The 27,935-nt window shown below is 48.2% G+C and overlaps 1 protein-coding gene and 1 long non-coding RNA gene across 6 annotated transcripts in view; one reads left to right on the top strand and one right to left on the bottom strand.

Moving 5' to 3' along the window:
- Nucleotides 1–1,351: 1,351 nt before the first annotated feature.
- LOC140897836 (uncharacterized) lies at nt 1,352–26,633 on the bottom strand. Its single transcript, XR_012154826.1, has 3 exons — nt 25,513–26,633; nt 24,044–24,224; nt 1,352–1,602 (listed from the first exon to the last, which is right to left on the bottom strand). It is a non-coding gene; the product is annotated as an uncharacterized lncRNA (long non-coding RNA).
- PRPSAP1 (phosphoribosyl pyrophosphate synthetase associated protein 1) overlaps nt 25,590–27,935 on the top strand; it is a 42,148-nt gene continuing 39,802 nt past the window's right edge. The window contains exons 1-2 of one of the 5 annotated variants that reach the window (XM_073310952.1): nt 25,590–25,657; nt 26,944–27,055. In XM_073310952.1, coding sequence (XP_073167053.1) covers nt 26,973–27,055 — 83 coding nt within the window. In that variant the 5' untranslated portion in view covers nt 25,590–25,657; nt 26,944–26,972. The other 4 variants (XM_073310951.1, XM_073310950.1, XM_073310949.1 and 1 more) reach the window with 4 other exon arrangements.

Raw genomic sequence — 27,935 nt, 5'->3', positions numbered from 1 at the left:
GTGTTGTAAGACTGGTGACCACAGGGTATTTTACACTGCAGTGTAAGCCCACGGTTAGTGGGACTCCAGTCAGCTGCCCTGTGTTAGGGAACTCTGTGCTTGAGCGTCTACATTGTGTTTTAACCCTATGTTAAGACTTTTCTAACCTGTGCTTGAATGTAGGCCTCTGGCATCCACACTGGAGCGTGCAGACCAGTGGCCCTGGTGCCCCACCTCCACCCCAAATGTGGCCACTCTAGCCCGAGGACTGTGGTGCACTGTGGGAACACTTCACTGCGTGCTGTGCATGCTACAGGAAGTTGGAAGCAGCTGGCTTTGCAAAAGGCTTCATGGTTCGCTCTCCCTTGCAAACCCTAAGGCTCTAGAACCTGTGAAGTAGGAGGGCCCCGGTGCTCGGGCTGCAGTCCAAGCCCAGAAGTCTACATAGCAATGAAACGGCCCCACAGCCTGAGCCCTGCGAGCTCGAGTTTGCAGATGTCTAGTTGCTGTTTCGACATAGCCTAAGACTCCTATACCCAAGTCTCATTGTTAGTGAGCTCTCTCTCTTCCCTGCCCCCCAAGGCCCAGATCCCAGGGGCATTACCTTTCTAAATACCTTTGTGGATATGGGCCTGAGTCCGTACGCGAGATGGATTCCAGCTAGCCCTGTGCCTCTGACCTTCTTTCAAGGTAACAAGTCCTATGTGCTCAACATGAAACTGCTCCAGTTTTATTTTGATCCTAATCTCTGGCTGCAGTTCCCACCAGTAAGATTTTCCAGCCTTCGCAGGCTATTTGATGTTAACAGATCCTCTGGCTTGTTACAGTTGGGGAATTTTTCCCACTTTAAAAGTGGAGCAGGTTATGCTGTCTCACTGCTCTGGTAGGAAAATGTGCTTGGAGGTAGCTACATAAATATAGGAGAGACCCTCTCATTTGGAGGACTGTACTTTTCAAATAGCCTGTTTGGTGCCATCAGGCAAAGTACCAGCAAACTTAATAAACAAATAAACCAATCCAAGGTAAGATAAAGATAGGAAATCTCTCCTGCTGATCTTCCTCTGTCTGATGCTTTCATATGAGGGAATCTAGGCTAGTGATTAAGTGCAGACAACTGGGAACCATGGCTTCTGGGTTGCATTCTGCCCCGATTTTGAGCATGTCACTTAACCTACCCATCTGGTAAATAAGGGATAATGTACATCTCTGGGGAGTGTTGTCAGGCTGAAGTGTTTGTAAAATACTCTGAGATCCTCTGTAAAGTCTTAGCAGCATAAGCTCTTGAGAAAGGAAACATCCTAAGAATTGATTATGCAGAGAGACAAATTTTTTCTGATCCCTTAAAAATGACTGAACAGTTTTTTTTGCTTCCTCTCAGGAAATTCTCCAAGCCTTACGGGAGGAAACGGTGTAACCTTTATAAATATTTCCAGCAGGTGTTGCACTGTGATTGAGGGTGTTTACTTTGGTTTTGGTTTTTCTCTTATTACCATTTTACGTACATATTTCTGCAGCTTTGGAATTCCCTGTTTCCTGTCTGTGCCGGTACTGTCCCTAAGTGTAGCCAGCTGACAGGTAAGTCTCTATTGAGTAGCCAGTTTGTTGTGTTCTGGCACCAGTTCCCTGTGTGGGGAAGAAGAAAATGTCATTAGTGACTTCACCACGTACCCTGTCTAAACAACTAAGCCTAAAGACTATTAGGTGCAGTACAAACTTTTTAGTGATCAGTTAGCAGCCTGATGTGATTTAACCAGTTACTGTCATTGGGGTTGAACCAGGGTCCAAATCCATCCTCTAGTTTGGGTTGCTTCTACCCAGAACAAGATGAAATTTTTTGGCCAAAAACGTCAGCTTCTGGTCCCCCGAAACATTTTGTAAATTCATGTGGAATTTGCCAAATTGTTTCAGTTAAAAAAAAAAACCTGGAAAAAATCTAAATGTTTCATTTTGACATTTTCGAAACAAGCTGTTTTGATATTTTGATCTGAAATTACTTTTTGTTTTGAAATTTACGTCCATTTTTTTGAGTTAAACTCAAAAACGAAACCAAACATTTTGTTTCAGGTCAAGCAAAATGTTCTGTTGGACCCGAAACAATTTTTTCCTCCATCTTCAATTTCCTGAAAAATCCAGGAAACAAACCTTGTTTTTGGTTGACCTGAAATGAGGTTGGTTTGTTTGGGCAGCAAACTGAAAATCAGACATTCACACTGCTCTGCTCCGACCTGGAATTGCTTTAGGAAAGGGGGAGGGGATGGTCTTATGGCTAAAACACCGGACTGGGGATTTGGGTTCTGCCATTGACTGGTTTCTGCCATGTGACCATGAGCTGCCCTGTGCCTTACATTTCCCAATTGTAAAATGGGGTTAATAGCTTCCTCTCAGTATTAATATGAGTTTAAAGTTTAAAGTGACCTGCAAAGGGTTTTTAAAAACACGGAGCCTGTGACCTTTTTTTGCCGCTTTATAGGAAAGAAGTTGGAGGTCAGGCAGGCATGGGACAGATTCGGAAAGGGACAGGCAAGGAGGAAAAGGAAGTAGGATGCAGCAAATCAGTGAGCCAGTGGAGGAGAAAATGGCCACACAGAGGCAAGAGAGGACGGGAGGCAGTAGCCAGTTTGCTGCAGTCAGGTGTCCCAGACAGTGAAGAAGGCTCAGCAATGTGAGGGAAACAGTTTATATGGGCATACAGACCTGATTCAAAAGTTAATTATTTTTATTCCTTAAGTGAGTTCCATCCTGATAAGCTTTTAAAGTAAGTTTTTTTTTCTATCCAGATGAAAACTCTCAAGAGAAGCTGTCTCAGTTATGTCTGCCTAGTTCCTAAATATAAAGATAATTAAACTGCCATCTGTGAGACGAGATTACTAAATTGTCTCATTTGTGAGACAACAATGACATCTGGTTATAAACTGTCCAACTTATTTTGAATTTTGCAGGTGAATTAATGTTGCGTGGCTGCTGGTTGCTAAAACAACAAGGAGTCCTTGTGACACCTTAGAGACTAATAAATGTATTTGGGCATAAGCTTTCATGGGCTAAAACCCACTTCATCAGATGCATGGAGTGAAAAATACAGTAGGCAGGTATAAATATACAGCACATGAAAAGATGGGAGTTGCCTTACCAGTGGGGGGTCCAGTGCTAACAAGGTCAATTCAATCAGGGTGGATGTGGCCTATTTCCAACAGTTGACAAGAAGGGGTGAATATCAACAGAGGGATATTGCTAAAGTCTTTTAAATCTGTTATTTTTCTAGGATTTGCGTTACATTTGGGGTAAGCTGGTGATATAATGTCATCTTGAGACCTTTACACGTAGGCAAGCCCATGCCAGCTTCCTTAACAGTGATCTCTGTTCTGCATTTTTGATATTTTGGGGGAGAGTTCGCAAATGTATAGTCTCAGTGTGCATACACCCAATACTATATTTAGTAACTGCTGGCTTAAGCAGGATTTTTCCAAGGTGATGCTAGCTAGTGATGATTTAAATGGACCCTGATTGGACCAAGTTGCCTGGTTCCAAGGTAGACCTCACACCTGACTTGTCTGAAGGCCAAGGAAGGCGCTGAAAGGCAGAGTGACCAAAGCTTGCAAACCATAAGAGTCGAGGGTGAGGCTGAAAAGCCTTTGGGGTCAACGAGCCCCCTTTGGGACGCTTGACCCTAGAACCCTAAGGCTGATCGCTTCTGGGGCAGAAAGTCATGACATCCATGAAAGGGCCACGCCAGCCTTTGACCAGTCTCCCGGTACCCAAGATAGCCAGCTAGTGAGAAGGGCTGTGTCCGCAACATCACCAGCTGGCTCTTTGATTGCAGTCCTAGCTCCTAATGTGTGCAAGCGCGGAAGATTGCAAAAGCTGAAGCGTTTGCAAACCCTCCCTCCCCGCTTAGCTTAAGTATCTTATTTTTCCTTTTCTTGTTTTTTAAATGTGTATCTTTTGTTTTTATTAGCTGCCTTTTTACTCCCTAATTGTTCGAAAGTTTGGTTGTGAGTGAGCTCCTGTAGAGTCTCCAAGGAGAAGGTTTCAGAAAGAAGGTGCGCCCGAGTTTAAAGAGCCCTGAACCATCTGACAAAGCTACTCAGGAAAGCGTGCTCAGTGTTCTAACAGTCCTAAGAAACTCAGACTGTCTCATGCACATTTTGGTATGTAAGAGCTGCCTACACTCTGCTTCTCCGAGTTCTTTAGGGCCTGTATTGTGACATCTCTGTTCGTGGGCGGGGGAGAAGGGTTAGCCACCACAGAGGAATTGAAATTGAGGGAGGCAGCTTTGTAATTGGCTGGGAGGTTGTGGTACAGAGAGTGAACAATCATTTGGTTTCGGTATCAAAATACTTAACCAGCTCCAAATGGCAGATTGGACTGACTTGGGTAAACATATTTAATTGGGGGTTACTAACAAGTGGGCAGCCACCTCCTTAAATTGCTTCTTAGGAGCTGTAAGGGTTCTATTCGACATAGGTTCTTACACGGCGCCCATCACCGTGGTGTCTGAGCACCTGCCGGTAGTGCGTTAAGCAATGGGACTAATGTCTGTCACAAGTTTGTTGTTCTGAATTGATGGTTATTTGTATTGATTTAATTCCAACCCAGTATGCTGCTAACGTGTGGAATTGACCTTGATTCATTAGCTCTGTTGTTTTAGTCTTCATTTAGTATTGTGAACAGTATCTTAGCTTGGGTGAAAAGTTCTCAAGTTTATTTTCATTTAATAGCTTTAATAAAACATGTTTCTTTCACTACTTACCATGGGCTCAGGATCCTTGAGGAGCCGGGGGGGTATTAGCCAGTCAACCAAAAAGCCTAACCAGCCTCCATTGGTTACTCTTTGGCTCTCCCAGCATGCAGCTCCTCCCAGGCCCTTACTTCCTTAGCAAGACAGCAACAGCAGACTTCTCCATGCCAGGGCAAACCACATAGGGCACCTTTTCCTCACTGCCCTAGACTGTGAGAGCGCACCAGGCCACCCCCATGGCATGCCACCTGGGAACAACATCAACTCTTTCTGGGCCCAGTCCTGCCAACTCTTTCTGGGCCCAGCTGAGTGCCCTCAGGAGAGCTGCTCAGAGCTTTGCTGCAGGTACTTGGTGCCTTGCAGCCTTGGGCCCACGACTCTCTGCTGCCTTGCACCTGTTTGCTATCATGCTGCCCTGTGCAAAGTGGGTGTAAAATGCTTCTGCTGGTGTGAGTGAGCAGAAAATTCTGACCTGCTTGTGCGTCATGCTTTCTTTGCTCCAGGGTAAATAGCGATGCATAGTGCAAGGCAGCACAGAACCTGGCCCATGGTCTTCTCCTCCCTGCCAGCTGAATAGAGCAGTGGAAGGAGATAAACAATTAACTAATCCCTTCTGGAATACAGCACCTGCACTGGGATCATTGCTGCATTCCTGACAGACAGAGCCCAGCTAGGTTCCACTTTAGGCTGGGAAGATTAGCTACCTTTGATGCCATTGTATCTACTAGGGCTCCCCCTTAACCCAAAGCACAATGGTGGTTGTCTTACTGGTACGGAATGGGGTCAGAGGAGCGGACTGCAAGTAGCAGTGAGTGGTCAACCCCTGGCTCCTCTAGTGGGGGCCTTCCCACGCTGTGCAGCAGCAGACATTGATCTCAGTGGATCCTCTCCACACCAGTGTGATAACCCTTTTAAATGCAGATTGAGGTGGGGAGCTGGGGGAAAGCCGTGGTTCTGGCCACGGTCACATCAGGGCAGGATTTTCTATTGCAGACACCACCTTAGAAGAGCAAAAATCCATTGAAGTGCACTGAATCGTGCTGGGGTTTTCACTGCCATCACTACCTGTGAAATTTCTCTGTAGTTTCACTGTAAAGACCCATAGGAAGGAATGGCGCTCTAATGTGGTATGTGTGCTTGCCCTCTCGTGGGCAGGCCAGGTAGAGGATAAGGGTCTTACTACTTTTGACTGAGGGAGATAGAGCTCTCTTCTAGCTCAAGTTACAGGCTGGTGGTTTGGGAACTGCAGGACCTAGCTCCTCCAAAAGCATAGGTTTATACAGCTGTTGTATCTTATCTGCTGTGTGTGGTATATGTAAATGTAAGACATTGCATAGGGGAGGGAGTTTGCAAAGGCCAGAAATTATTTCCATAATAAACTCTGTCTAGATTCTTTCAGTGGTAGCTCTCAAAGTGCTTTACAGAGGAGGTGAAGCATCCTTTCCATTTTGCCGATGGGAAAATGGAGGCACAAGGGGTGAAATGACTTGCCCAAAGTCATGCAAGAGGTCAGAGGTGGAATTTGACAGCTCCTTCCTCCCCAGTGTCTTCTAACCCCCAAATCCGGTGGATAGGACACTGACCGCACTGCCTGCTAGTGACAAACTGACCCCACCACGTGGAAGTGTTCCAAGGCGTGGGTATTGAATTCACAGTTCTCTAAAGGAGAGTGCAGGGGGGCATCTCTCGCTGAGAGGGCTTTCTACGGACTCCCCTTGCCACTGCCTTCACTCTTAACCCCTTAGCGTTCCAGATTGCTTAGACTGCTCTGACAAAATCTGTCTGCTGACGCATCTTGGCTCCTCTTGTGACTTGTGTCTCTCGCTATCCAGCTGGGTGCCAGATTGCTGGAGACAGTTGATTGTGCAATTGCACACTGGAGCTTGGGGCAGGATTGCCCTAGAGAAGGAGGTGTGCATAGGGACAGGGTCCCTCGTGCAGCCTCCTTCAGCTTGAGATGAAACGTTTCCGTTGCCTCTGCTTTGAGCAGGGAACTGAGATCGCAAGCGCTGCCATCATCTTTTTCATGCTCTGTAGGTCTCTCAAGGTAGAGCCTAAACAATTTGAACTTTGCCTTGATGATTTGGTGGCTGGGGAGGGCTTGCGCGGCTGAGCAGGAAGCAGAAGCCAGCTGCAGTAGTCGAAACTTTCCAGCATAGATTGCAGCCCCCCACCAGAACTTTGCCCTCCCCCCCCAAAGCCTCATGCCCACCAGCAGGCCCCACTGATCAGCACCTCCCCCTCCTTCCCAGCGCCTACCACCTGCTGCGGATCAGCTGTTTCGTGGTGTCAGGAGGCGCTGGGGGGTAGAGGGGAGGAGCAAGGGTGCAGCATGCTGGGAGGAGGGGGCAGGGTTGGGAAGAGGCAGGGTGGAGTGGGGATGGGAAGAAGCAGGGTGGGGCCATGGGGGAAGGGGTGGAGTGGGGCAGGGCCTGGGCAGAACCCGGGGGACACCCCCTGGCAGATTAGAAACTCGGCACCTATCAGAAGAATAGTCTTGTGACTAAGACACAAGGCCTGGAATCAGGACACTTGAGCTCTATTGCTGACTCTGCCACTGATCTGCTGTGTGACCTTGGTCAACTCACTTTGCTGCTCTGTCGCCGGTTCTTCCATCTGTCCAAGAAGGGATGATAGCTCCCTGGAGCAGTGTGAGGTCACTATGGTGAAAAGTGTCATTGTGCTACCCATAGACAATATATAAAATAACTAGTCCATTTTGAATGTGCATAGGGACAGGCAGGGGACAAGGGGCAAGTCCCAGGGTTGGAGTGTGCGTGTCCTGATCAGACACAGTCCTCGGAAGCAGAGATGAATGGGAACACTTCTCTGGCTCCCTACATTGAAGCCAGGTTCTGCAGCTGCAACTGTAAATCCCACCCTGCTTTAAGTCATGTCCCGGACACACCCCACCTAGCAGATTAATTCATTGTGGCTTTGACATTCTCCAGAGCATGAAGCCCAGAACAGGACATCAGAAGTGCCGGTAGCTATAGAAAGCCTAGCTGGTTCTTCCTGGTTAACGAGTTACTCAGGAATCTTTGTGGGGTCAGTCTCAAACCATGGAAATACTACAACTCCGCGTTCCAAAGCCCAGGCACGTCTGTTTTGTCTTTGGTAACCGACCTCACACACTCTCATTCACTCATAGGACCCTGCTTATTAGCCACTGTGGCTCACCCCACACGTCAAACGAATGAATAAACCTTGTAGTCAGAGGCCAGAGCTGCTAAGCCCACATGATCCCTAGAGACATTTTCCTTATGCAAAACAGAAACTTTCTATAGAGACGTTGCATGTGATTTTCCTGTAACTGTTTCCTTTTATGGTACAAATCGAGAGCTGAACTGTACGTATACTTCAGGGCTGAGTCAGAGAGCAAAGATCTCCAGCAGCACGAACCACCTGGCTTTCCCAGGGTTTGTTGGTTCCAAGCATATGTTTTGTATGGCCCAGTTCTTGCAAACCTGAATACTGCTGCAGTGTTTCCAGTGGAAATTTAACAGCAATGCCCCACTTGTAACCCAAAGGAAGAGACAGACCCAGGTGACTACCAGTCTAGGTGCTGGTGTGGCTGGGGGCTGGTGGGTGTAAGTGATGCCTTTCTTCTCTTTTGTTTCACATGGGTCCTTTGCATTTGGTTTTGCATTTTAGGGTCAAACGACAAATTCTATGTGACACTCAGCCACACGCACTAAGCCTGGTCTGTTCGCAGTGTGACCTATAACTCAGGCCAAGCTTGTTCAAAGCATGACCTGGATCTGCTGAAAGGGGTGAGAAGCTGCTTACAGGGTGAACCTGGCCTGCGTTTCATGAGCGATTCCAGATCCAGGGATCTGGATAAAGTGCCTGCCCTCCCCACCAGGAGAAGCACAAAAGAACCAGCGGCATCTAGGTACAAAGCCATCCCCATACACAGAATAAAAAAGCAAACCCTACAGTCAAACTCTTACTGACTTCACTGGGATTTTAACTTGGGCCAGCAGGGCACAATTTGACCCATTGAAAAGTATTAAGAGGTGTGGGGTTACAGGAAACTACTCTGCAAGATTCGTTGACATGAAATTCAATGAAAGAGGCTTTCCCCCCCCCTCTGTGAACTCCTTAATATTCTAAAAATCCCCAAACTCCCCCAACCAGCATGTGTCTGTTCAGTAAATAATTCCACCCCCAACCAGTCAGCGACACAGAACCCAGATAAGCCTCCTTCAAAGGAGCTAAACCTGCTTAAATCTAGTCCTGCTACCTGATCTCCCCCTCCTAATCCTGCTTGTCTGATAAGGAAAGAATAAACTCTTGTGAATCTCAGCATTGCTTTCCATGCTGGTGGTGCTGAGGAGGAGGTCTCTGCATTGTACAAGGCAGGGAACTTGGAGAATAAATAACCTGTAAGGAAACAGAATCACTTCTTGAGTTGACCACAGAGGTAAACCATGATCATCCCAATTTCCAGAAAGAAAGGAATGAAGCTGATGTCCTCCCATTTTTTCCAGGGGGCAGCACAAAAGTGACTGACTCTATGAAATGCTCACATTGGCTTTCCCACCAGCTCAGCAGTGGGAACTCTAACGTAGGGGACCCAAGGATGTTTTAAAGCCACATCTCACCTGCTCAGAGCAAATCAGTACAACATGGTGCTTAAAATGCTGCCGGCTGCTGCCCCCTTGTTTATGCTAGGGCTCCTGGCTGTGAAAATGAAGCAGTAGTAGTAAGGGTGGGGAAATTTTAGCAAAGAAATCCCAGTGTAGACACAGCTGAAGGTCGTGCAGCCTCTCTGACCCAATTAGTGGCCCAGTGGAGCCTCCGCCCTGTACTGAGTCTGCTGTCACAGTGGTGCCAATTACTGCTCGTTACCATAATGGGCTCCTTGGCGTGATGTGGCTGCCCCTCCCCTGGGGACTGAAACCACCAATTAATTTCACATAGAGCCTGATCCAAGTCCAATGGGAGTTAATGGGAGTCAGTTCATTGGCTTGATGGGACGGAGGATCCAGTCCCATCCAGAAAGGCACAAAGAAATGGTGATCTAGAGGTAAAATACAATCACAAATCTTAAAATAAACAATGGAAGGTTCTGAGTGTTTTAATTTCCAGTCTAGTGTTCCACTAACCCTTGCTCCCAGCAAACAAAAGGGGTATTTAGTCATCATGGCATTTGGATATATGAATCCAGATAGTCCAAACTGATCCAGGAAAATCTTCAGTTGGGGTGACATTAATCTCTGTCTGCAGTGGAAATAGCAAGGGCAGCGGTGTGAGGGAGAGGTCAGTGCCACCTTTCCTATGGGCAGCCCCTGTGAGATGTGCCGTGCCTGTGGTGGGTGTAGGCAGCTAATCTGAGGGCAAAGTCCAATGAGTCAGTTGGGAGCCAGCAAATCAGACAGTTAAATGAAGGAAGCTGTTGGTAGTAAAATGGCTGCCCTGTAACTGCTGCATGGGAGAGCCCTGGATCATCCCATGGCACTGTAAGTCCCTGTTGCTGTCTTTTCCCTATAAGAGTCTTGGAACGGTACCAGCCACAAAGGGTTGGGGAAAGCTGAGAAGGAGAAAATTCCCCTGAGAGGAGGAAGTTGTTCTGTTCCTTTGCTGCTCACTGTGACTACCATTACACAAGGCACTGGGGAGACCTCATCTGGACTCCTGTGTGCAGTTCTGGTCTCTCATGTTTAAGAAAGATGAAATCAAACTGGAACAGGTGTAGCGAAGGGCTACTGGGATGATCCGAGGAACGGAAAACCTACCTTATGAGAAGAGACTCAAAGAGCTTGGCTTGTTTAGCCTAACCAAATGAAGGCTGAGGACAGAGAATATTGCTCTTTATAAATTCATCAGTGGGACAGACACCAGGGAGAGAGAGGAGTTATTTAAGTTAAGCACCGATATGGACACAAGAACAAATGCATATAAACTGGTCATCAGCAAGTTTAGGCTCAACATTAGGCGAAGGTTTCTAACCATTAGAGGAGCGAAGTTCTGGATCAGCTTCCCAAGAGGAGCAGTGGGGGCAAAAAACCTCCGATGTGGGTCAGAATTGAACCAGCAATCTCTGGGGGAAAGTCTCCCAATCCTATAACCAAACTGCAGCTGTTTTAGCTGAACATTTCACCCAACAATGGGACCAAAGAGCCCTTGTGACAGGAGAGTCTATATTGGTTAGAGGCTTCTTCATTCATGAATCTTGGACTCAAGGGCCTACACAGGAGCCACATGTGCTTAGGAGCTCTTCATCCTAAACTGCTGTTTGAAATGATCCTAAAGAAAACCTCCAGCTGGTGCCTACCAACCAGGGGAGTTTACAGCAGAGAAAGGCTTGCTTTAGTTTGTAACTGAAAAAAAAAAAAAGAGAGATCCATGGGGACAGACAGCCATATTTAAAATAAGATAAAAATCGGAGCCCATCTTAACCTATTTGTAAATAATTTGGTGGTGCGGGTGGTTTTTGTTTCCACAAGTTTGGTTAACGCCAAAATGCCAAACAGTTTGGAAACTCTGGTGACAGAAATTTGCTCTTGACCAAGAATCAAAGGACCAGATTCTGCAACCCTTACTCAAGGGAGTATCCTCTTTGATGTCAATGACACTGCTTGCCTTAGTGAGGGCTACTCAGCACGAGTAGGGGTTGCAGAAATTGGTCCAGCATGAAAAGACTATGATGATGCTGAACAAGCCTTAACTACAGTAACCCCATATCTGTACATCGTGTAAACAGTATTTGAGGAAATGGAGTGCCTCTGGTATAAAATGTATTTATAGGCACCAGGTGCTGAGGTGAATATAAATAGAGATGAGCTTTAATCACAAAGCTTGGATCTGAAACTGAATCAAAATTTCAACTTTTGCCTAGTTGGTCTGAGGTTGAGTGGTGGATCCAGTCTTGCAATCCAACGCCCTATAAAAATAAACCAGAGTTGCAGCATTTGGATCCTGAATGAAACTCCCTCAAAGTCCAGGGGATTGGGATCTCTGGTTCTAATTTGGGAATTGACCGATTCTGAAGGGAATGGCAACGAACCATTACTGTGCAGTGCTTGAAGATGAAGGTTTCCCAGAGGGACAAGATATTTGCTCGCTATCACCTTCAATGCCAGTAGGGATTTCACATCATCTCCCTTGAAATTACTCTAAGAAACAAGGAGATCCAGAGCTCTGTATGTCACCAGCTTCATTAAATATGGAGAGTCAAAGGTGATTTATTAGCCTGGTTCCACTTTGGGGGTGGTTCTGGTATCTGTGATATGTATTCTGATGGAAAAGGAGTACTTGTGGCACCTTAGAGACTAACCAATTTATTTGAGCATGAGCTTTCGTTATTTATTTATTTAGCTTTATTTATGCTCAAATAAATTGGTTAGTCTCTAAGGTGCCACAAGTACTCCTTTTCTTTTTGCGAATACAGACTAACACGGCTGTTACTCTGAAACCTGTATTCTGATGGGTTTTGCTTTTTAGATCAAACTTATGCACAGAGCAGAATCATAGAATATCAGGGTTGGAAGGGACCCCAGAAGGTCATCTAGTCCAACCCCCTGCTCAAAGCAGGACCAATTCCCAGTTAAATCATCCCAGCCAGGGCTTTGTCAAGCCTGACCTTAAAAACCTCTAAGAAAGGAGATTCTACCACCTCCCTAGGCAACGCATTCCAGTGTTTCACCACCCTCTTAGTGAAAAAGTTTTTCCTAATATCCAATCTAAACCTCCCCCACTGCAACTTGAGACCATTACTCCTCGTTCTGTCATCTGGTACCATTGAGAACAGTCTAGAGCCATCCTCTTTGGAACCCCCTTTCAGGTAGTTGAAAGCAGCTATCAAATCCCCCCTCATTCTTCTCTTCTGCAGGCTAAACAATCCCAGCTCCCTCAGCCTCTCCTCATAACTCATGTGTTCCAGTCCCCTAATCATTTTTGTTGCCCTTCGCTGGACTCTCTCCAATTTATCCACATCCTTCTTGAAGTGTGGGGCCCAAAACTGGACACAGTACTCCAGATGAGGCCTCACCAATGTCGAATACAGAGTATTTCCTGAACTGGCACCCATGACAGTGAGGGTGGGGTTGATGTGGCTCTTTGAATTGCCAGTTCAGGGCCATTCAGTGTCACTGCAGACACCGAAAGAGAATGGGGAAAGCAAGGGATATTGGATTTTAGGAGTTGGTACTCCCAGCTGCTGGCAGTCACTTCTATCTATCACAGGTGCCCATGGTGCCCATTGATACTGTTGTATCTGAGCACTGTTACCCGTTCAATGTAATGAAGAGGGAGGAGGCAGGCTTGGGGGGGGAACATCAGGCATATAATAGGGTCCCTTGCTATGTAGTCTAGCTCCCCTTGGTGGCTGTTGAGGAGAAACAGCATTGCTTACTTAAGGTCACATGATCTGGTTTAAAACCAGTGGCATTGTCTAGATTTAAAAAAATTGAGGGTTTAACTACATAGAGAGACAATGTTCCCTAGTGGACAGAGCCCTGAGCTGGGACTTGGGAGTTCTAGCGTGTCTTTCTGGCTCTGCCCCTGGCCTGCTTGGGAAGATCACTTTCCCTTCCTGGGCCTCAGTTTCCCCACCTGTATAATAAAAATGCTGCTGCTTACCTCTCTTCTTAAAGTGCTTTGAGATCTGCTGCTAAAAAGTGCTAGGTATTAGTTCTACATGTCTGTTAGACTTAACCCTTATAGCACTGTTCATGTCAAAGCACTTTGCAAAGGTGGGTAGGAATTATTGGCCCCACTTTATGGATTGGGAAACCAAGGCACAGAAAGCTAAGTGACTTGCCCACGGTCATCAAGCACTCCTTGGTAGAGCTGGGAATGGATGCTAGGACTTCTGGCTCCCAGTCCTAATCCATTAGACCATGTCACTTCCTATTTTAAATATAAAAAGAAAAGGAGGACTTGTGGCACCTTAGAGACTAACCAATTTATTTGAGCATAAGCTTTCGTGAGCTACAGCTCACTTCATCGGATATATATACAACATGCCAAATCCATCCCAAGGGTAATTCCACGGGCTTTACAGGTGCTCATTTGGCTCCATACTGTGCGTTTTAAATGAAACATGGGTATCCCTCTTCTGAGGGCGAATTCAGACCCTTCGTCTTGGCTTTTGGGCTAAAATCAAGCCTAATATCCATGTGATGTGTCTAGGGGATGATGTGTCTGTCCTGCCCCAGGGGAAAAATCGCCTAGTTCATCTTGGTGCATCTACAACCATGATATCCTTTCCTATGTGCAGTTGCTGGGGCCTATTTTTGAGGCATGCTGCTGCCCCCTTGAGGAAGTTCTGTGCAGCTGCTTCTTGAAGTTCCTTTATGGGAAGAAGATGCATGAAGACATCCTGGGGGAAAAAAAATCAGCTTTCCAAAAGCTTATGCAAAAATACTTGGTTTATTTTCTAATTTGTGTTCCTAAAATAACTTGCTCCCCTCCCCCTCCCCGAGCTCTTCCTTTTGAAGGGCAACATTTGCAACTTAGCGATGCTCTTCATGGCAGCTTCTTAGCCACAAAGTGACCATGACTGATGTTAGATGATTGTGTCCCTCAGCAAGGGGAGAGGACACTGAGGGTTGCTATTATTGTAACATTCAGGAGCTCAACTCTCTGTATGCAGAAGGGGGAGAATACTGGGAGCAAGGGGGATTTCTGTGACCTGTCAAGCAGAGAGTGCAATGATTCAGACTGGGTTTGAGGGTTCTCATTGCTTGTTGCCCTAAAGCCCAGATTAATGTAGCATGCCTGGCTGCATTAGAACAAGTTATTAAAAATGCTATTTTCTCCTTCAAGACAATCAGCAAATCCAGGCAGCTGATCCCCTTGGCTTTCTTTTTTTAAACCTACAATCTGAAAACAAATCAGCGTGTGAAGCCGAGATTTCCATGTCTCTCTCTCAATATATGGAGGGATAAGCAGGGATAAAATAACCTGATCAAGTGATGCCTGCGTGAAAGACCCGAAACAATATCTTGGGTAAGGGAAGAGAAGGCAGAGGTGCTCCTAGGAAACTTTAGGGGACACAGCAGAAGGGACATTGCTGGAACAATCATCTCTGTGATTGCAGGTTTCTGACTGCAGTGTGAAAGAGGCATCTTGGGCCACAGGCAAAGATGTGAGGTCAAGGGTTTCACTGTACAGCTATCAATGCCTATTTCTGTTACACCAAAGTATTTAAAATGCTAGCAGATCTGTAACCCCTTCAGTGGCTCGAGCCGATGTTTAAAGTATTGGTATTTCCAAAAAAGTGCCTCTATAAAAACGGACCTTCTCACTCAGTTGCCTGTGTGTCTTTGAGTCACATCAGCTCATTTTATTGACACAACTAAACTGTTACTCTTCTTAGCATCACAAGGGAAGATGATTTTGTGGTTAAGGCACTAGACTGGGTTGATCTCCATTCCTGGCTCTGCCACTGACTTCTTGTGTGACCTTGGGCAAGTCATTTTAATCTCTCTGGGTCTCCGCTTCCTATATATAAAATAGGGACGATAAGCCTTCCTTTGTCTGTCTTGTCTGTTTAGACTGTAATCTCTTTGGGGCAGCACTGCTTCCTATTATGTGTCTGTACGGTGCCTAGGACAATGGGGCCAGGCCTCCAGACGTGGTGGTAACAATACAAACAAAAAGCTGATGCTGCTAGAGGAAAGTGAGTGAGCTGGAGTCTGTCCTGACTTGTACAACGATAACCCAGCTACTGAGTCCTAATCATGGGACGTTTCTTACCAAGGATGATGGAAGGGGGAAAATGAGCCTGGCTCAGGGTCAGATTCTAGGTTATCTGTCTTGGAATGGTAGTACAGTACATAGCTGGCTGGGATGCAGTAAGCTGGAAAGGGGGAGGACTTGCACTGGTGGTGTAGTTACAGTTAAATTCCACCAGATGTCACAATGAGGGGAAACGTGATGTAATTGCCCGAGAGACCTGTAATCCCACTGCCTGGGGCAGGGAGAAGTGGGGGAAGATCTGCCTTGATTATCCCAGTCAGTCAACATACCCTTCCTGAGAGCTGGCTTCATTAGGGGCTATGTCCCCCAGGGATCACCTTACTGCATCTGATCACACTCCAGTGTCTAGGACCCTTAGGACATTTTCAAGCCTCTATGCACCGTTTAAACCTATGGCTAGTACCATATAGATCCTCCTCATCCTCCCCTTGGGATCAGGGAAGCATGGCACCTCCTCCTTGTACATCGTATTCACGTTATTTCCAAGGAAGACTCAACACCTCTCACTGTGGACTTTAAAATGCTCCATAAAGCCTGCGCCGGGGATTGAGCGCTCACACTCTGGGGAAGGGAGGGTCTCATGTCATGTCACCTTCCAGGTGACTAAACAGTGTTGACAGATGCCAAAGGGAATCCAGCCCTCCTCAGAGCTTCACGAGTTGAGAGCCGGTCCCTGCCCTGAGGAGTCTACAGTTTGGTTCAGGAATAACAGATTGAAGAATGGCAACAGACAAAATGGGGAAACTGGCAAAACAAGGGTTGCAATGGTAGGAGAGCATTATTATTATTATTTATTTACTGTGTGTATTATTGGAGCACCTAGAAGCCCCAGTCCTGGAGCAGGACCCCATTGTGCTAAGCGCTGTACAAACAGAACCAAAAGACTGTCTCTGCCCCAAGGAGCTTCCAGTCTAACTACAAGACAAGAGATACCAGATGGATATAGACAGACGGGGAGTTCAAGTGGACAACAGGACGATATTGGTCAGCATGGCAGGCAGTGTAATTACTGTAAAGTCCCAGCACTAAGGGTTGAGGGGACAAAATGGGATAAGAGGGCAGCAGAAAATGGGGATCATCAAGGCACAGAACAGACTCTTTATTCTGTACACGTTTCTACACTGTGCTCCTCTGAGCAGCTTAGTCCTTGGGGTGGTTTTTCTAGTGGTGGTATTAAGCCCCTGTGTGATGGGACATGCCCCCCTCCCACTGATAGGAAGGTTAACAAGTGTGCCTGCACTGGGGCAGTGCCCATTAGGCACACCTGCTGGACATGCACCACATGGCGAAGGCGAGTGTAAAAAGGTGAAACTGGCCCTGGAAAGGGGGAGTTTGCTTAGGCATAAGGAGGCTGCTGGGGAGCCTCAGTAGAAGGGGAGCCTAGCTAGAGGCAATAGCTAGTTTTTCCTCCCCATCTCCACTTTGGATGGGGCAAACTGACACTACAAGGGGCCTGGGAGGGCTGCTTCCCGCCTGTGGTGGAACTGGGGAATGCCTCCAGGGACTACATGCAGATGAGCTGTAACTGGACTCTGAAAAGACCCTGGAAGTCAGCTGAACTCCTGCGGGGAACAATGAGAGTACCCAGGAGTGGCAAGTGACTCAACGAGACCACGACCAAGCCCAGGCTGATGGTTGGTCAACTTCATCTTGGAATGCCATGTTCGAAACCCATGGCAGGGGAAAGAGTGACCAATGCTTTGTAAAACTAGAGAAAAATGAAGATAAAATGTAGCCTGGATCAACAACAAAACCAAACCCCTCATGTGCTCTTGGACTGAAATTGGGAGAAGGAGATGCTCCACAAACACTACAGAAGATTGCAGGTGACATGTATTATCAGGAGATTTCTGGCAAGAAATGAGCTGGCCTCCTTGGAGCGTGAGGCCCCGATTGGCTGATCCATCACTCTCTCAGGTTCAACTCCCTGGACTGACGATACATCAGATAACTGAGCACCTGGCAGGCCACCGGCCATATATGTCTGAGTACCATAGACTTAGTGGGGTGGAGAGCTCTAAGCACCATGCAGGACCAGGACCATGGCTTGGCTTGCAAGGATACATTTAAAAAATGAATTTCAAAGGGCCCTGTTGACATTTGTTCCCAACATTTCCTTTGATTTCTATCATCTGACGCTCTTCATAGAATATCAGGGTTGGAAGGGACCTCGGGAATGACCAGAAAATTAAAACCATTTAAGCTAGTAAATAGTTTAGAGCCCCGGCTAAAAATTCATTTGTCAGGGTCTGAAAATGAATATTATAAAATCTAGAGAGACAAGGTGGGTGAGGTTAGGTAATACCTTTGATTGGACCTGGTGAGAGAGACAAGCTTCCAAGCTACACAGAGTTTTTCTTCAGGTCTGGGAAACATATTCAGAGTGTCACAACCATATAGAAGGTGGAACAGACTGTTCAGCATAAGTAGTTAGCATGTATTGCATGGGACCATTCAAGGTGAGGCTTGGTGTAAGTTCCAAAGCTTGTCTCTCTCACCAACAGAAGTTGGTCCAATAAAAAATATGACCTAATATCCTGGGATCAGCACAGCTACAACAACACCACATGCATTGTAAAATCTATTTCTGAAACTCGACTTTTCCACTCATTACAGCTTCGAACAAACTCCCGAGCCTGGTTCTCTGTGGGAGATTCACTGCATGCATGCAAATTCTCAAAACAGGCTTGGCAGTGGGCCTTGGGTGGCTTCTCTGCTGAGGGTTAATGTCATCCACTATTCGCCCACAAGTAGCGTAAAAAACCCCAAGCTTCCCCCTCTCTGTAATATTTGATTTAACCATTGGTACCCCTCTCCCCCAATAGGTTTTTAGGTGGAGGGAGAAATTGATTATTATTGATACTTAAAATCTAATCCAGGTATAGTCAATAGGTGGACTATGGGCCAAATCTGACCCACCAAACACTTTTGAATGGACCCCAAAATCTTTTTATTTACTATTTATTATTTATTATTATTATCATCATCGTTATCATTTTTATTATTATTCTGTCTGGAGTCTTGACCTTGACTATGCCTTGACCAAGACATTTGAACTTTGACCTAGAGATGGAGCATGCTAGCAGTATTTGGAGAGAAACAGCATTTAACTAACCAGCAATAATGCATGTCCACTCCAGGGAACCTGAGACTGGAAGAGAAGCTGCAGCTACTGGCTAAATATAGTGTTCCTGAAAAGAGACGATGCTGTGGAAAGCAGAGACACAATGGCCTGTAATGGGGCTGTTCTGCATCCCAACCCTTAGGACGCCAGCACTTTCCACGCTGCCCACTGCACGAATACTTAGGAGGATGTTCTCCAAAGAGTCTTAAAAGAATACTGGCAAAGTTGGCAGGTCCTGAATGAGACCCCTCTTTTCAATTCTTGTGTAGCTGCAAAACCATGCTGTAATTGTCTGCATGTTGTCCAGAAAAATAGGCCAGTAGCTAACAGGCCCAACTGTATAATAATGAACTTACCTAATGGCTGTCTTGGAAAACGGTCAGGAAAACCTACTGCCCAGGAAAAAAACATTTGGCGCTACCCCTCCAATGAGGATAATAAAATTAATGCTCTTTTACTTGCCCATCAACTGAAAAACAATTACTTGCCCTGGAGAAGTGGGGGGGGGGGGGGGTAGAATTGTGTGAGGCTCTACTGCAATAGAAAATTTACCATGCATACTTAATTATCAAATAAATCCTTCAGGGCCCAATCCTGTGACAGGTTGAGTCCCTTGATCTACCCCCAGGGGAGCTGAGGGTACCTGGTACTTTGCAGTATCTGATGTTTCTCAGGCCAGTTCCCGAGAGAGGAACATACACAACACATAAATCAATGCCCCAACTGGCAGTTTACATTGTTGGCAGCCTCAGCACAGAGGCCAAGAATTGAAAGAGACCTGGAGACTGGTACGGAGACCAATTATAGTGTTTCAAGGTTTTGTAGCCTGCAGGTCAGGATTGAGACAGGGCAGCAATGGCAAAAGTCAAGGATAGAGAGAGGTTATTCTACAGGGACCCGTGGGACTGGCAACCTTCAGGACTGTCCTTTAGTTCCTCTCACAGCGCTAATCTCCTATGGGAAAGTGATTCAGAGGAACAAACAAATCATCCCAGCAGGACAGGCCAATCTGCACCCGCCCCTGAACTCCTTTATTGGCTGCCCATTAAACAAGGCATCACATTTAAATTCCTCAAAGCCCACAAATTCTGCATGTCTATATCTTGGATGCTGTCTCCTATTCCATCCCTCCCTTGACCCATCTTCTCCTGCCACTGTTTGAACCCAAGCTGCTAGGCCAGGGGTGGGCAAACTATGACCTGCGGGCCAGATCTGGCCCGCCACCCATTTTAATCTGGCCCTTGAGCTCCCAGAAGGGTCGGGGGGCACTCCATGTGGCTCCTGGAAGCAGCGGCATGTCCTTTACCTCAAACGGCTCCCAGAAACAGCGGCATGTCCCCTCTCCAGAGCTAGAGGCCCTCTTTGCTTTCTGCCTCAGCCTCTCTCTCGGTTCTTGTCTGTTCTCAGTTTGTGTCATTCCTCTCGCACGCACAGTCATTGCACCTGGTCACAATACCCAGTACTAGTTTCTAGGCAGACTCTATTAGGCTTTGTTTTAAGTATGGCCTCCTTAACTGTCCCGGATGTCTATCTTAACTGAAGGTCTTGTGTGCACACGTCAGTTTGAATGTGGTTTCAACTCAACCCCTAACAAGGTTTCACGGGCTGACCAGTCTTGAATCCCTGCTCTTTCTCTGTCCCATTCCTATCTCCCTACACTTTACCGTGCTGTACCCTAGGTGTGGCATACCAATCCCTGTTCAAGGCTGTTAATCCCACTCTTCACTGATTTCCTCTTAAAAACGCACTTCTTCTCCAAAGACCACAAAAACCAGTTCATCTCTATACAAGGAAGAACCCAAAAGCCCTACTAGGGCTCTGAATTCCCTCTTCTAAATTCCCCAGTATATACAACCCTCAGGGTTGCTGAGCTCTTCAGAGAAGGGTTGCTCTTTGTGTCTTGTACAGCACCAAGCATATTATGGACACTAAACAGCCATCAACAATAGGGAAATCTTTCCTCAGAGTCCAGTCTGACACATTGTGGCAGGACTTCACCATCCAGACAGGCTCAATCAGATCAACTTTGCTTCCCAGGACAAATTATCACTATTTCCAGCCTTCCAGAGTCACCTCAGCTTCTGCATGCTAGGCTGCCAGCAAACAGTTTCAGACATCACCTTCTCCATGGGTCCCCCTGCTCTCATCCCCCTCTCACTCACACTCACATAGCAATAATTAGCATGGAGTCTGCACTCACTCCCTGTGTCTGAATGAAACAAGGCCTGGTATAGTTTCACAGCAAACCTACCCCATAGTGCAGAGTGAGCAACAGAACCCTGTATTTTGGGCTTGCAAACTGAAGCAGCTGTCTCCAGGAAGATGTGCAAGCGTATCAGTACCGCTTTGCTGCATGCAAATAAAGAGCGCTACAGATGTAGAAGAGCATTTTGTATAGACTCTGGAGCTGTGTGGGACCTGGCGTCCTTTGGGAGTGCCTTTCTCCTGGTGTGAAGAATAATAACAAGCTCTGACCACGTGCTTTTCAGCAGTAGATGTGTATGACTTCTACACATCTACATTATCAATAACAATACCTCGCTTTCATAGAGTGTTATTCAGCAGTGCTTTAAAGGAAGCCGAGAGGGGAAGAGACTTGCTGCCAGCCGCTGACCGGCTGGGTGAGCTTGGGCACAGCTGCAAATAGTTCTCCAGAGCCCCAGCTCCGTGCTCTGTTTCCCAGGTCTCTTTACCTCCACGGGTGACACCCGAGCAGCGGAAGCACTCAAGCTGGCAGACCCTCTGCTTTAAATGGAAGGGCATTGTCTGGGGGGGGACACTTCAACTCTGGAACTCATTTCCCACTCTTGGTCTGACAGAGCCTGGGTCTGTTGACCTTCAAGGCACACTGCCCAGCCTAGCTATGCTCCCAGGTTTTGGGGAAAGGGGTGGAATTGAAGAAATCAAGAGTGGGCAATTCCAAACCCTGAATGGGTGAAGAGTTCTTAAATCTCTGATGCACAGAGAGCAATGGTGGCTGGAAAATTCAGAGAAAGCTGAGCCAAGCCATCATTGGAGAGACACTTGAAAGAGCAGTTACTGGAGTCTTTTGCTACCACAGTCTCAGAGACCCATCATTAAAATCATGTGCAATTAAGGATTTAAAGAAATAGGGACCACACCCTTTGCTACTTCTTTAAGATGCAGGCTGTGGGGTCTGCCCCTTTGCTAACCTTTGCCCTTAGACCTAGCTCAGGCACAGCTAATGAGGGGCCAGAACACCCAGAGACAATGACCCTTCCTAGTGTAGGAGATCTTCCAAACAAATTTTTTTGAAAACCCAGTGTGAGGACTAGAGCCTTCACTAGAACTGCGTTTCCAAAAAATGTAGCTTTTCTATGGGTACGTCTACACTACAACAAAACCCCCGCAGCAGCGAGTCAGAGCCCAGGTCAAGTGACTCGGGCTCATGGAGCTTGCACTTACAGGGTGAAAAAAAGGAGTGTATATATTCCAGCTCGGGCTGGAACGTGAGCTCCAAGACCACCTCCCGTCGCTGGGTTTCACAGCCTGGGCTCCAGCCCAAGTAGGAATGTCTACCCTGCTATTTTCAGCCTCAGAGGGTGAGCCCGAGCAGTTGACCTGGACTTTGACACTTGCTGCCGTGTGTTTGTTTGTTTTTTGGCAGTTGCGATCCTTCGTCAAAGGGACGTTTGCTCAGTGGGAACTTAGTAGTGCTGACAGAGCAGAAGTCATATAGGGAGAAAGTTGGGCATGCTCTCCTGCAGTAACATATTTGGAGGGGAAGGTCAGTGTGGAGTTACCTAATACCCATCCTCATTCCTGCCTTCCAGCCCTCAACAGTTCCTCCCTGATCAGTGGAAGGAACATCAAGTCTCTGTCCTGCCCCAACCAGGCTACTGCTTCTAAAGAAGGGAGGGCGGAGCAGTGCAGGAGAGTGTGGGGAGGAAAAGAGGGGTCAAAGCTGTGTAGGGTTGCAATTGTCTAATCGCACAAACCGAAACACCCTCAACCTGCCCCTTCTCCGAGGCCCTGCCCCCACTCCAACCCCCTACCTCTGTCGCTCGGTCTCCCCCACACTCACTCACTTTCACCAGGCTGGGGCAAAGGTTGGGGTGTGGAAGGGCGGTTGGGGTGCAGCCTCCAAGAAGGAGTTTGGGTGCAGGAGGGGGCTCAGGGCTGAGGCAGAGGGTTAGGATGCAGGAGGGGGTTCAGGTGCAGGAGGGGGTTCTGACCTGGGGCAGGAGTTTCAGGGTGCAGGCTCTGGGAAGGAGTTTGGGTGCGTGAGGGGGCTCAGGACTGGGGGCTGGTGTGCAGGGTGGGTTCGGGATCTGGGAGAGAGTTTGAGTGCGAGAGGGGACTCAGAGCTGGGGCAGGGGTTTGGGTTGTGGCAGGGGGTTTGGGGTGCAGACTCTGGCTGGGTGGCACTTACCTCAGGTAGCTCCTAGAAGCGGTGGCATGTCTGGCAGCGGCTCCTACGCTCACAGGTGGCCAGGTGCGCTGCCCCTGCCTGCAAGCACCACCCCCGCAGCTCCCATTGGCCACAGTTCCCCATTCCTGGCCAATGGAGCTGCTGAGGCAGCGTGCAGAGATGCCCTGGCTGCGCCTCCACCTAGGAGCCTTTGCCGGACATGTCGCTGTTTCCAGGAGCAGTATGGAGTCAGGGCAAGTAGGAAGCCTGCCTTAGCCCCTTTGTGCCGCTGGATTTTTAGTGGCCTAAAATCTCCCAGATTGTCTTCACTAGCCTCCAGGAGATCGAGCCCAATTTTGGGAGACTCCTGGCCAAACCGAGAGGTTGGCAACCTAAACCTGCGTGGTGTGGGAAGTAAAGAGGGCTACAGCTCTGTCCCTCCAAGCCTTTCCCCATATCTATATCCTGCAACGTTTGTTCCCTCTTCAAAACATGCCTCAACTGATTCCACGTTAGTGCCTGCGTTCTCTGTCCAGCTCCTCAATCTGTGGGCCTCCACCAAAACCAGCTCTGCCCATGGGACAGAGGACAAGGCTGGGCAGGAAGGATCTGTGCAGGCCAGACCAGCAGCTGGGAGGCGAAGGGGTGATGCAGAGGCAATGAAAGGACTAACGTGCATCCAGTGCCTTCTGTGGCAGGTCCAGTCATGGCCAAGGAGCCAGAGGCAGTGGAGGAGGACACCTTGGCTGTGGTAAATGAATGAGGTGAGAAATTATTTAAAACAAACAAACAAACAATCCCAAGGAAATTAACTGCCCCAGAACTTTGTGAATGCAGAGTTAGAGCTCAAACCTCTGAAACCAGAAAGTAAAGGGTTAAGGTAACACAAATGTAAACCCCTGAAAACCAGGAAATACAGAGACAAGGCACATATCAGCCCTGCAATGCAACCTTAACTCTGCCCTCCTCAAGCCATGCCCCAATATGCCAGTAACACCCATATGATCACTCTGCCCTTACAGACGCTACAGCCCATCCTGGGAACAAAGCACAGCTGCTCCACCAGGGCAACCTCCTTCACCCTCGCCCTGAGGATTTCTTCTGAGACATTCATTTCACTTACCCTCTCATTGATCCCTGGAGACCGCTGACATTTATGTCACCAGACTGACGGCAATCCCTGAGGCAAGATCACCTCTCATCTTTCACAGCAACAACTCTACCAATCTGCTCCAGCTACTCCCTCCACCTAATGGCAGTTGGAGCACATGTAGGTGAGTGCTGGAATTCAGAGCTGTAGAACACTGGACAAACAATGGAACATTCTCTTAGTCATTCCTTGTGTCTACTTATTATGGCAAGCCCCCTCACTGAGCATATGGAGGAAGGATGGGCCAGTGGTTAGGGGCCTCACGTAGGACTTGGGAGACCCAGGTTCAATGCTGGAGCAAAGCGGCTCAGGTTAAGGGGCTGTTTAATTGTAGTGTAGACTTCTGGGCTTGGGCTGGAGCCTGTGCGGAGGGAGGGTCTCAGAGCTTGGGCTGCATCCTGAGCCCGAACACGTACCCTGTAGCAAAACAGGCTGGGAACCTGAGTCAGCTGGCACAAGCCAGCCGCAAGTTTTCATTGCAATGTACCTGAGTCTCTCTGTGCCTCAGGTCGTAGTGCTGGGGGCACAGAAAGTAGTGCCTCGGGGGGTAGTAGTGTTGCCCTATTCCACAGAGGCAGTGTGAGGACAACTGAATCAAAGATTGTGAGGTGCTCACATAGCCTGAGGGGGCACCTTGACGGACAGAACCCCTCAGTGGCCCTGGCAGGAAGTTCAGTTTATATTGTGGAGGTGATGTGTGCATTTTAACTTTGCATGTCCTGGTTTTCAGAGGTTTGAGTGTAGCTGAACGTGCTGTTCTGGAAGGGGATGAGACACCACCTGGCAACTTTGACTCTGGGTTAATGAAACTTTGGGACAGTTTATAACTGGGAACAGCTAGTACAAACAATTTTAAAACCAAAGGGGATGGGACTAGATAAGTCAGGGAAGCCTTGCACAATACTTTTCGTGCAAGATTGAACATTCTCTTTGTACAGGACTGAACAGATTTATTTCCTGCTATTCTTCCTTCTGCTACAGGCACCCAGGGAGATTTTGCATCACTCAGTCTCACGACAGGCTGCGGGAGTGGATCTTTACGGTGATCGTCGAGGTGGGAGTACGTTTTCTGGAGGGGATCTGGGCTGGCACCTTTCCCAAGAGGATGGAGGGTGGGATGAGAATTCTGTCCTCTCCCTTCAGTGTTGCAGGTTCTAATCCAATGCAGGACCAGGGCACACACATGCCTTCCCCGCTGGGTGGCTCTTTGGTGGGTGGGTGTGATGATGAGTTTGGTGGGTCTCAGGCCAGTCCCCCCAGCGGGCAGCGTTAGCTGCAAGGTAAGCCCCCAGCCAGGGCAGGGCACTGAGCCCAGGAACCCCAGCGAGGTCTCCCTCCCCTGCTACCCCAACCCCTCACAGTCTGCAGACAGGTCAGCCCATCCAGAGACACCCAGACCCAGCCCATGCCCCGCCTCCTCCCCCACAGCCCGCTGCCTTTACCATAGAGGCTGCGGTGAGCGTGATTACAGAGCGTCTGCTCCCTCCCTTCCGTTGAGCCTCCAGGCCGGCGGCCATCTTGGATCCGGGAAGCGAAGCCATAGCCACAAGGCGGGGAAATAAAAGGCCCCACCTGCGCCGCCCGGAGGTAGAACTCAGCCTAGGCTTCTTCCTATCTTATCTTCGCCTTAGGTGCCGGTCACGTGGAGGATAACTGCGCTCCACCTCCATCGGTATCGATAATAGTTTAATGCCCTCACTCAAGATGATTGCGCGGAAGGGGGAGGGGGAGGGCTGGAGGTCTAATTAGAAAATGGCTGCCGAAGGCGGGCGGCGCTCTAGCTTGGCAGCTCGGTGATCGTGCCAGCAACTTGGTGGAGCAAGCGAGCGGGCGGGCGGGCGCGCGCAGTGAGTCGGGGTCGGACGTGATCCTCCAGGCGGTTGCGGGCGGCGGCGGGTCGGGCTCGCGGGGCGGCCGCAGCAGCGCCGGATCTGCCTGAGGGGACCCTCCCAGCCTGGCCTTAAAGGGACTCGCTCGCCTGACTGCCCCTCGGCAGCCCCCCTGAGCCTCGGGGCCCCTCCCTCTTACTGCCCCCAGCTCCTCCTAGGATCCTCCGCTCCCGCCACCCTATTGCTTCCCCCCCACCCCCTTGGCGGCCTAAGCGGCGCCTCACCTCGTTGCCCCTCTTAGGCGCCTCACACGCTGCCCTTTTCCTATCGGGGGGGCCTCCTGTGCTCTACTGCCCACGCTTTGGGGGTTGTTTGTGGGCTCCCTGGGGCTGTACCCCCCTCCCCCAAGGTCCCTTGGCCTTTATTGTCCGCGGGCATCTCAGCTGCCTCGGCTGAGACGCTTCCCCCCCCCCCCCCGCGTCGGCTTCTCCGGGCTTGCCCCAGGGGACGCGGCCTCTCCCGCTCTCCCCCTGTCACTTGGATTTAACCCCCCGGGAGCTGCGAACTCCTCACCCTGCAGCCGCTCCCTCGGGGCGCTGTTTTCGCCTCTCCCCCCGCCCGTGTCTTGCTCCCAGCTCCAGTCCACCCATCAAAACTGGAAGCAAAAGGCCGAGCTTTCGGCTGCTCCGCGTGTTGAGTTGGGCCCCTGTACGCAAAGGGAGGAATTATTTCTTCTCCCACAGGTGGCGGGTTTTAGGGGTGGTGGACAAAAAGTTAACCTTGGGCTGCCTGGTCCCTTTTTGAGCTCCCTTTGGAGACTGCCAAGGTGGCCATCCGAGCCTGCTGCAGCTGCTGCTTTTTTATTTTATTTCCCCCCCTTTCTTTTATACGTCAAGAGCAGCGGGCTGTGGAGATCCTGGCTTGCTGAGGGCTCACCTTTCTCCCCTCCCACCCCCTAAGGGGCGGTGATAGCGGTGGTGAGGTGGAAAAGGATGCCAAGAAAGCTGTTGTTGCCTTACAAATCTGTTTTTTCTCACTTTCGAGCTCCAAGGGGTTTGCATGATTCCTTGGCAATGAATGCAGCCAGAAGTGGCTACCGGGTCTTCTCGGCGAATTCCACAGCAGCTTGCACCGAGCTGGCAAAGACGATCACAGAGTAAGTTTCCTATTTCAACTTTGTTTCTTTTCCCCCTAGTGCTCGCCATTAGTTGGGAGAGGCTTGCTTCAAATTAGTTCAAAAGGACATCCTGTTAAAAATCACATTACAAAAAATCCCTTCCTTAACTAGGTTACTAATCCCTCCTTACATGATTAAAACTGCCATCATTTAAAAAAATCTAATTTACTTTTCCTTGTTGATGCTGACTGTTGGCAACTAAGTTTAAATAAGGAAAGTAGACCAGTTGGTTTAACTCCTTGTAGTTAATTTCACTTTCAGGTTCCTATCACCCTGCTGCAAAGGTTGGACTGCAGCCAAGAAATACTGAGAATTTTGCGTAGACTTAATTGAAATTTGTGATGTGTGTAACTGATTTGTGGGATGCTTTTTAAAAAATATCTACTGAATTCTTTTTTGAGATACATAATTATGATTTTGCTAGTTGAAATCTTCAGCATTTACTAGAATGAGCAGTGTGCTCTGAGCTCATTCCTATTTCTTTACTAAACCCAGTAGGACGCTGGAGTGTATGCTAATAAAAAGTCAGCTACACCCACTTTTAGGAGGAGTGGAAGAGGTGGCAATGTATGCTACCCAAAAAAAAAAAAAGTTTAAGGACAGGTGTGTGCTTGTTCCTTAAGCCCACTTTCTAGACAGAATTTGGCCTTGATTTAGTGGAGAAATATTTTTAACTCCTGTTTGCTGGGATATTTAGAAGTTTATCAAAACCTAGCTACAAAATGTGCTTTTGAATATGACTGGTTTATAAAACGTAACACACACACATTTATACTTCTTTCTGTCATTTGCTTTGAGTGAAGTTGGGTTGAAATAGGATACAGTGCGTGGGAGCTTTCTGATATCATAGTGGCTTTCC

Source organism: Lepidochelys kempii, chromosome 14 (genome assembly GCF_965140265.1).
Source record: "Lepidochelys kempii isolate rLepKem1 chromosome 14, rLepKem1.hap2, whole genome shotgun sequence".
Taxonomy (NCBI): Eukaryota; Metazoa; Chordata; order Testudines; family Cheloniidae; genus Lepidochelys; species Lepidochelys kempii.
The sequence above is the reverse complement of the archived record's forward strand: the minus strand, read 5'-3'. Positions and strand labels throughout refer to the sequence as shown.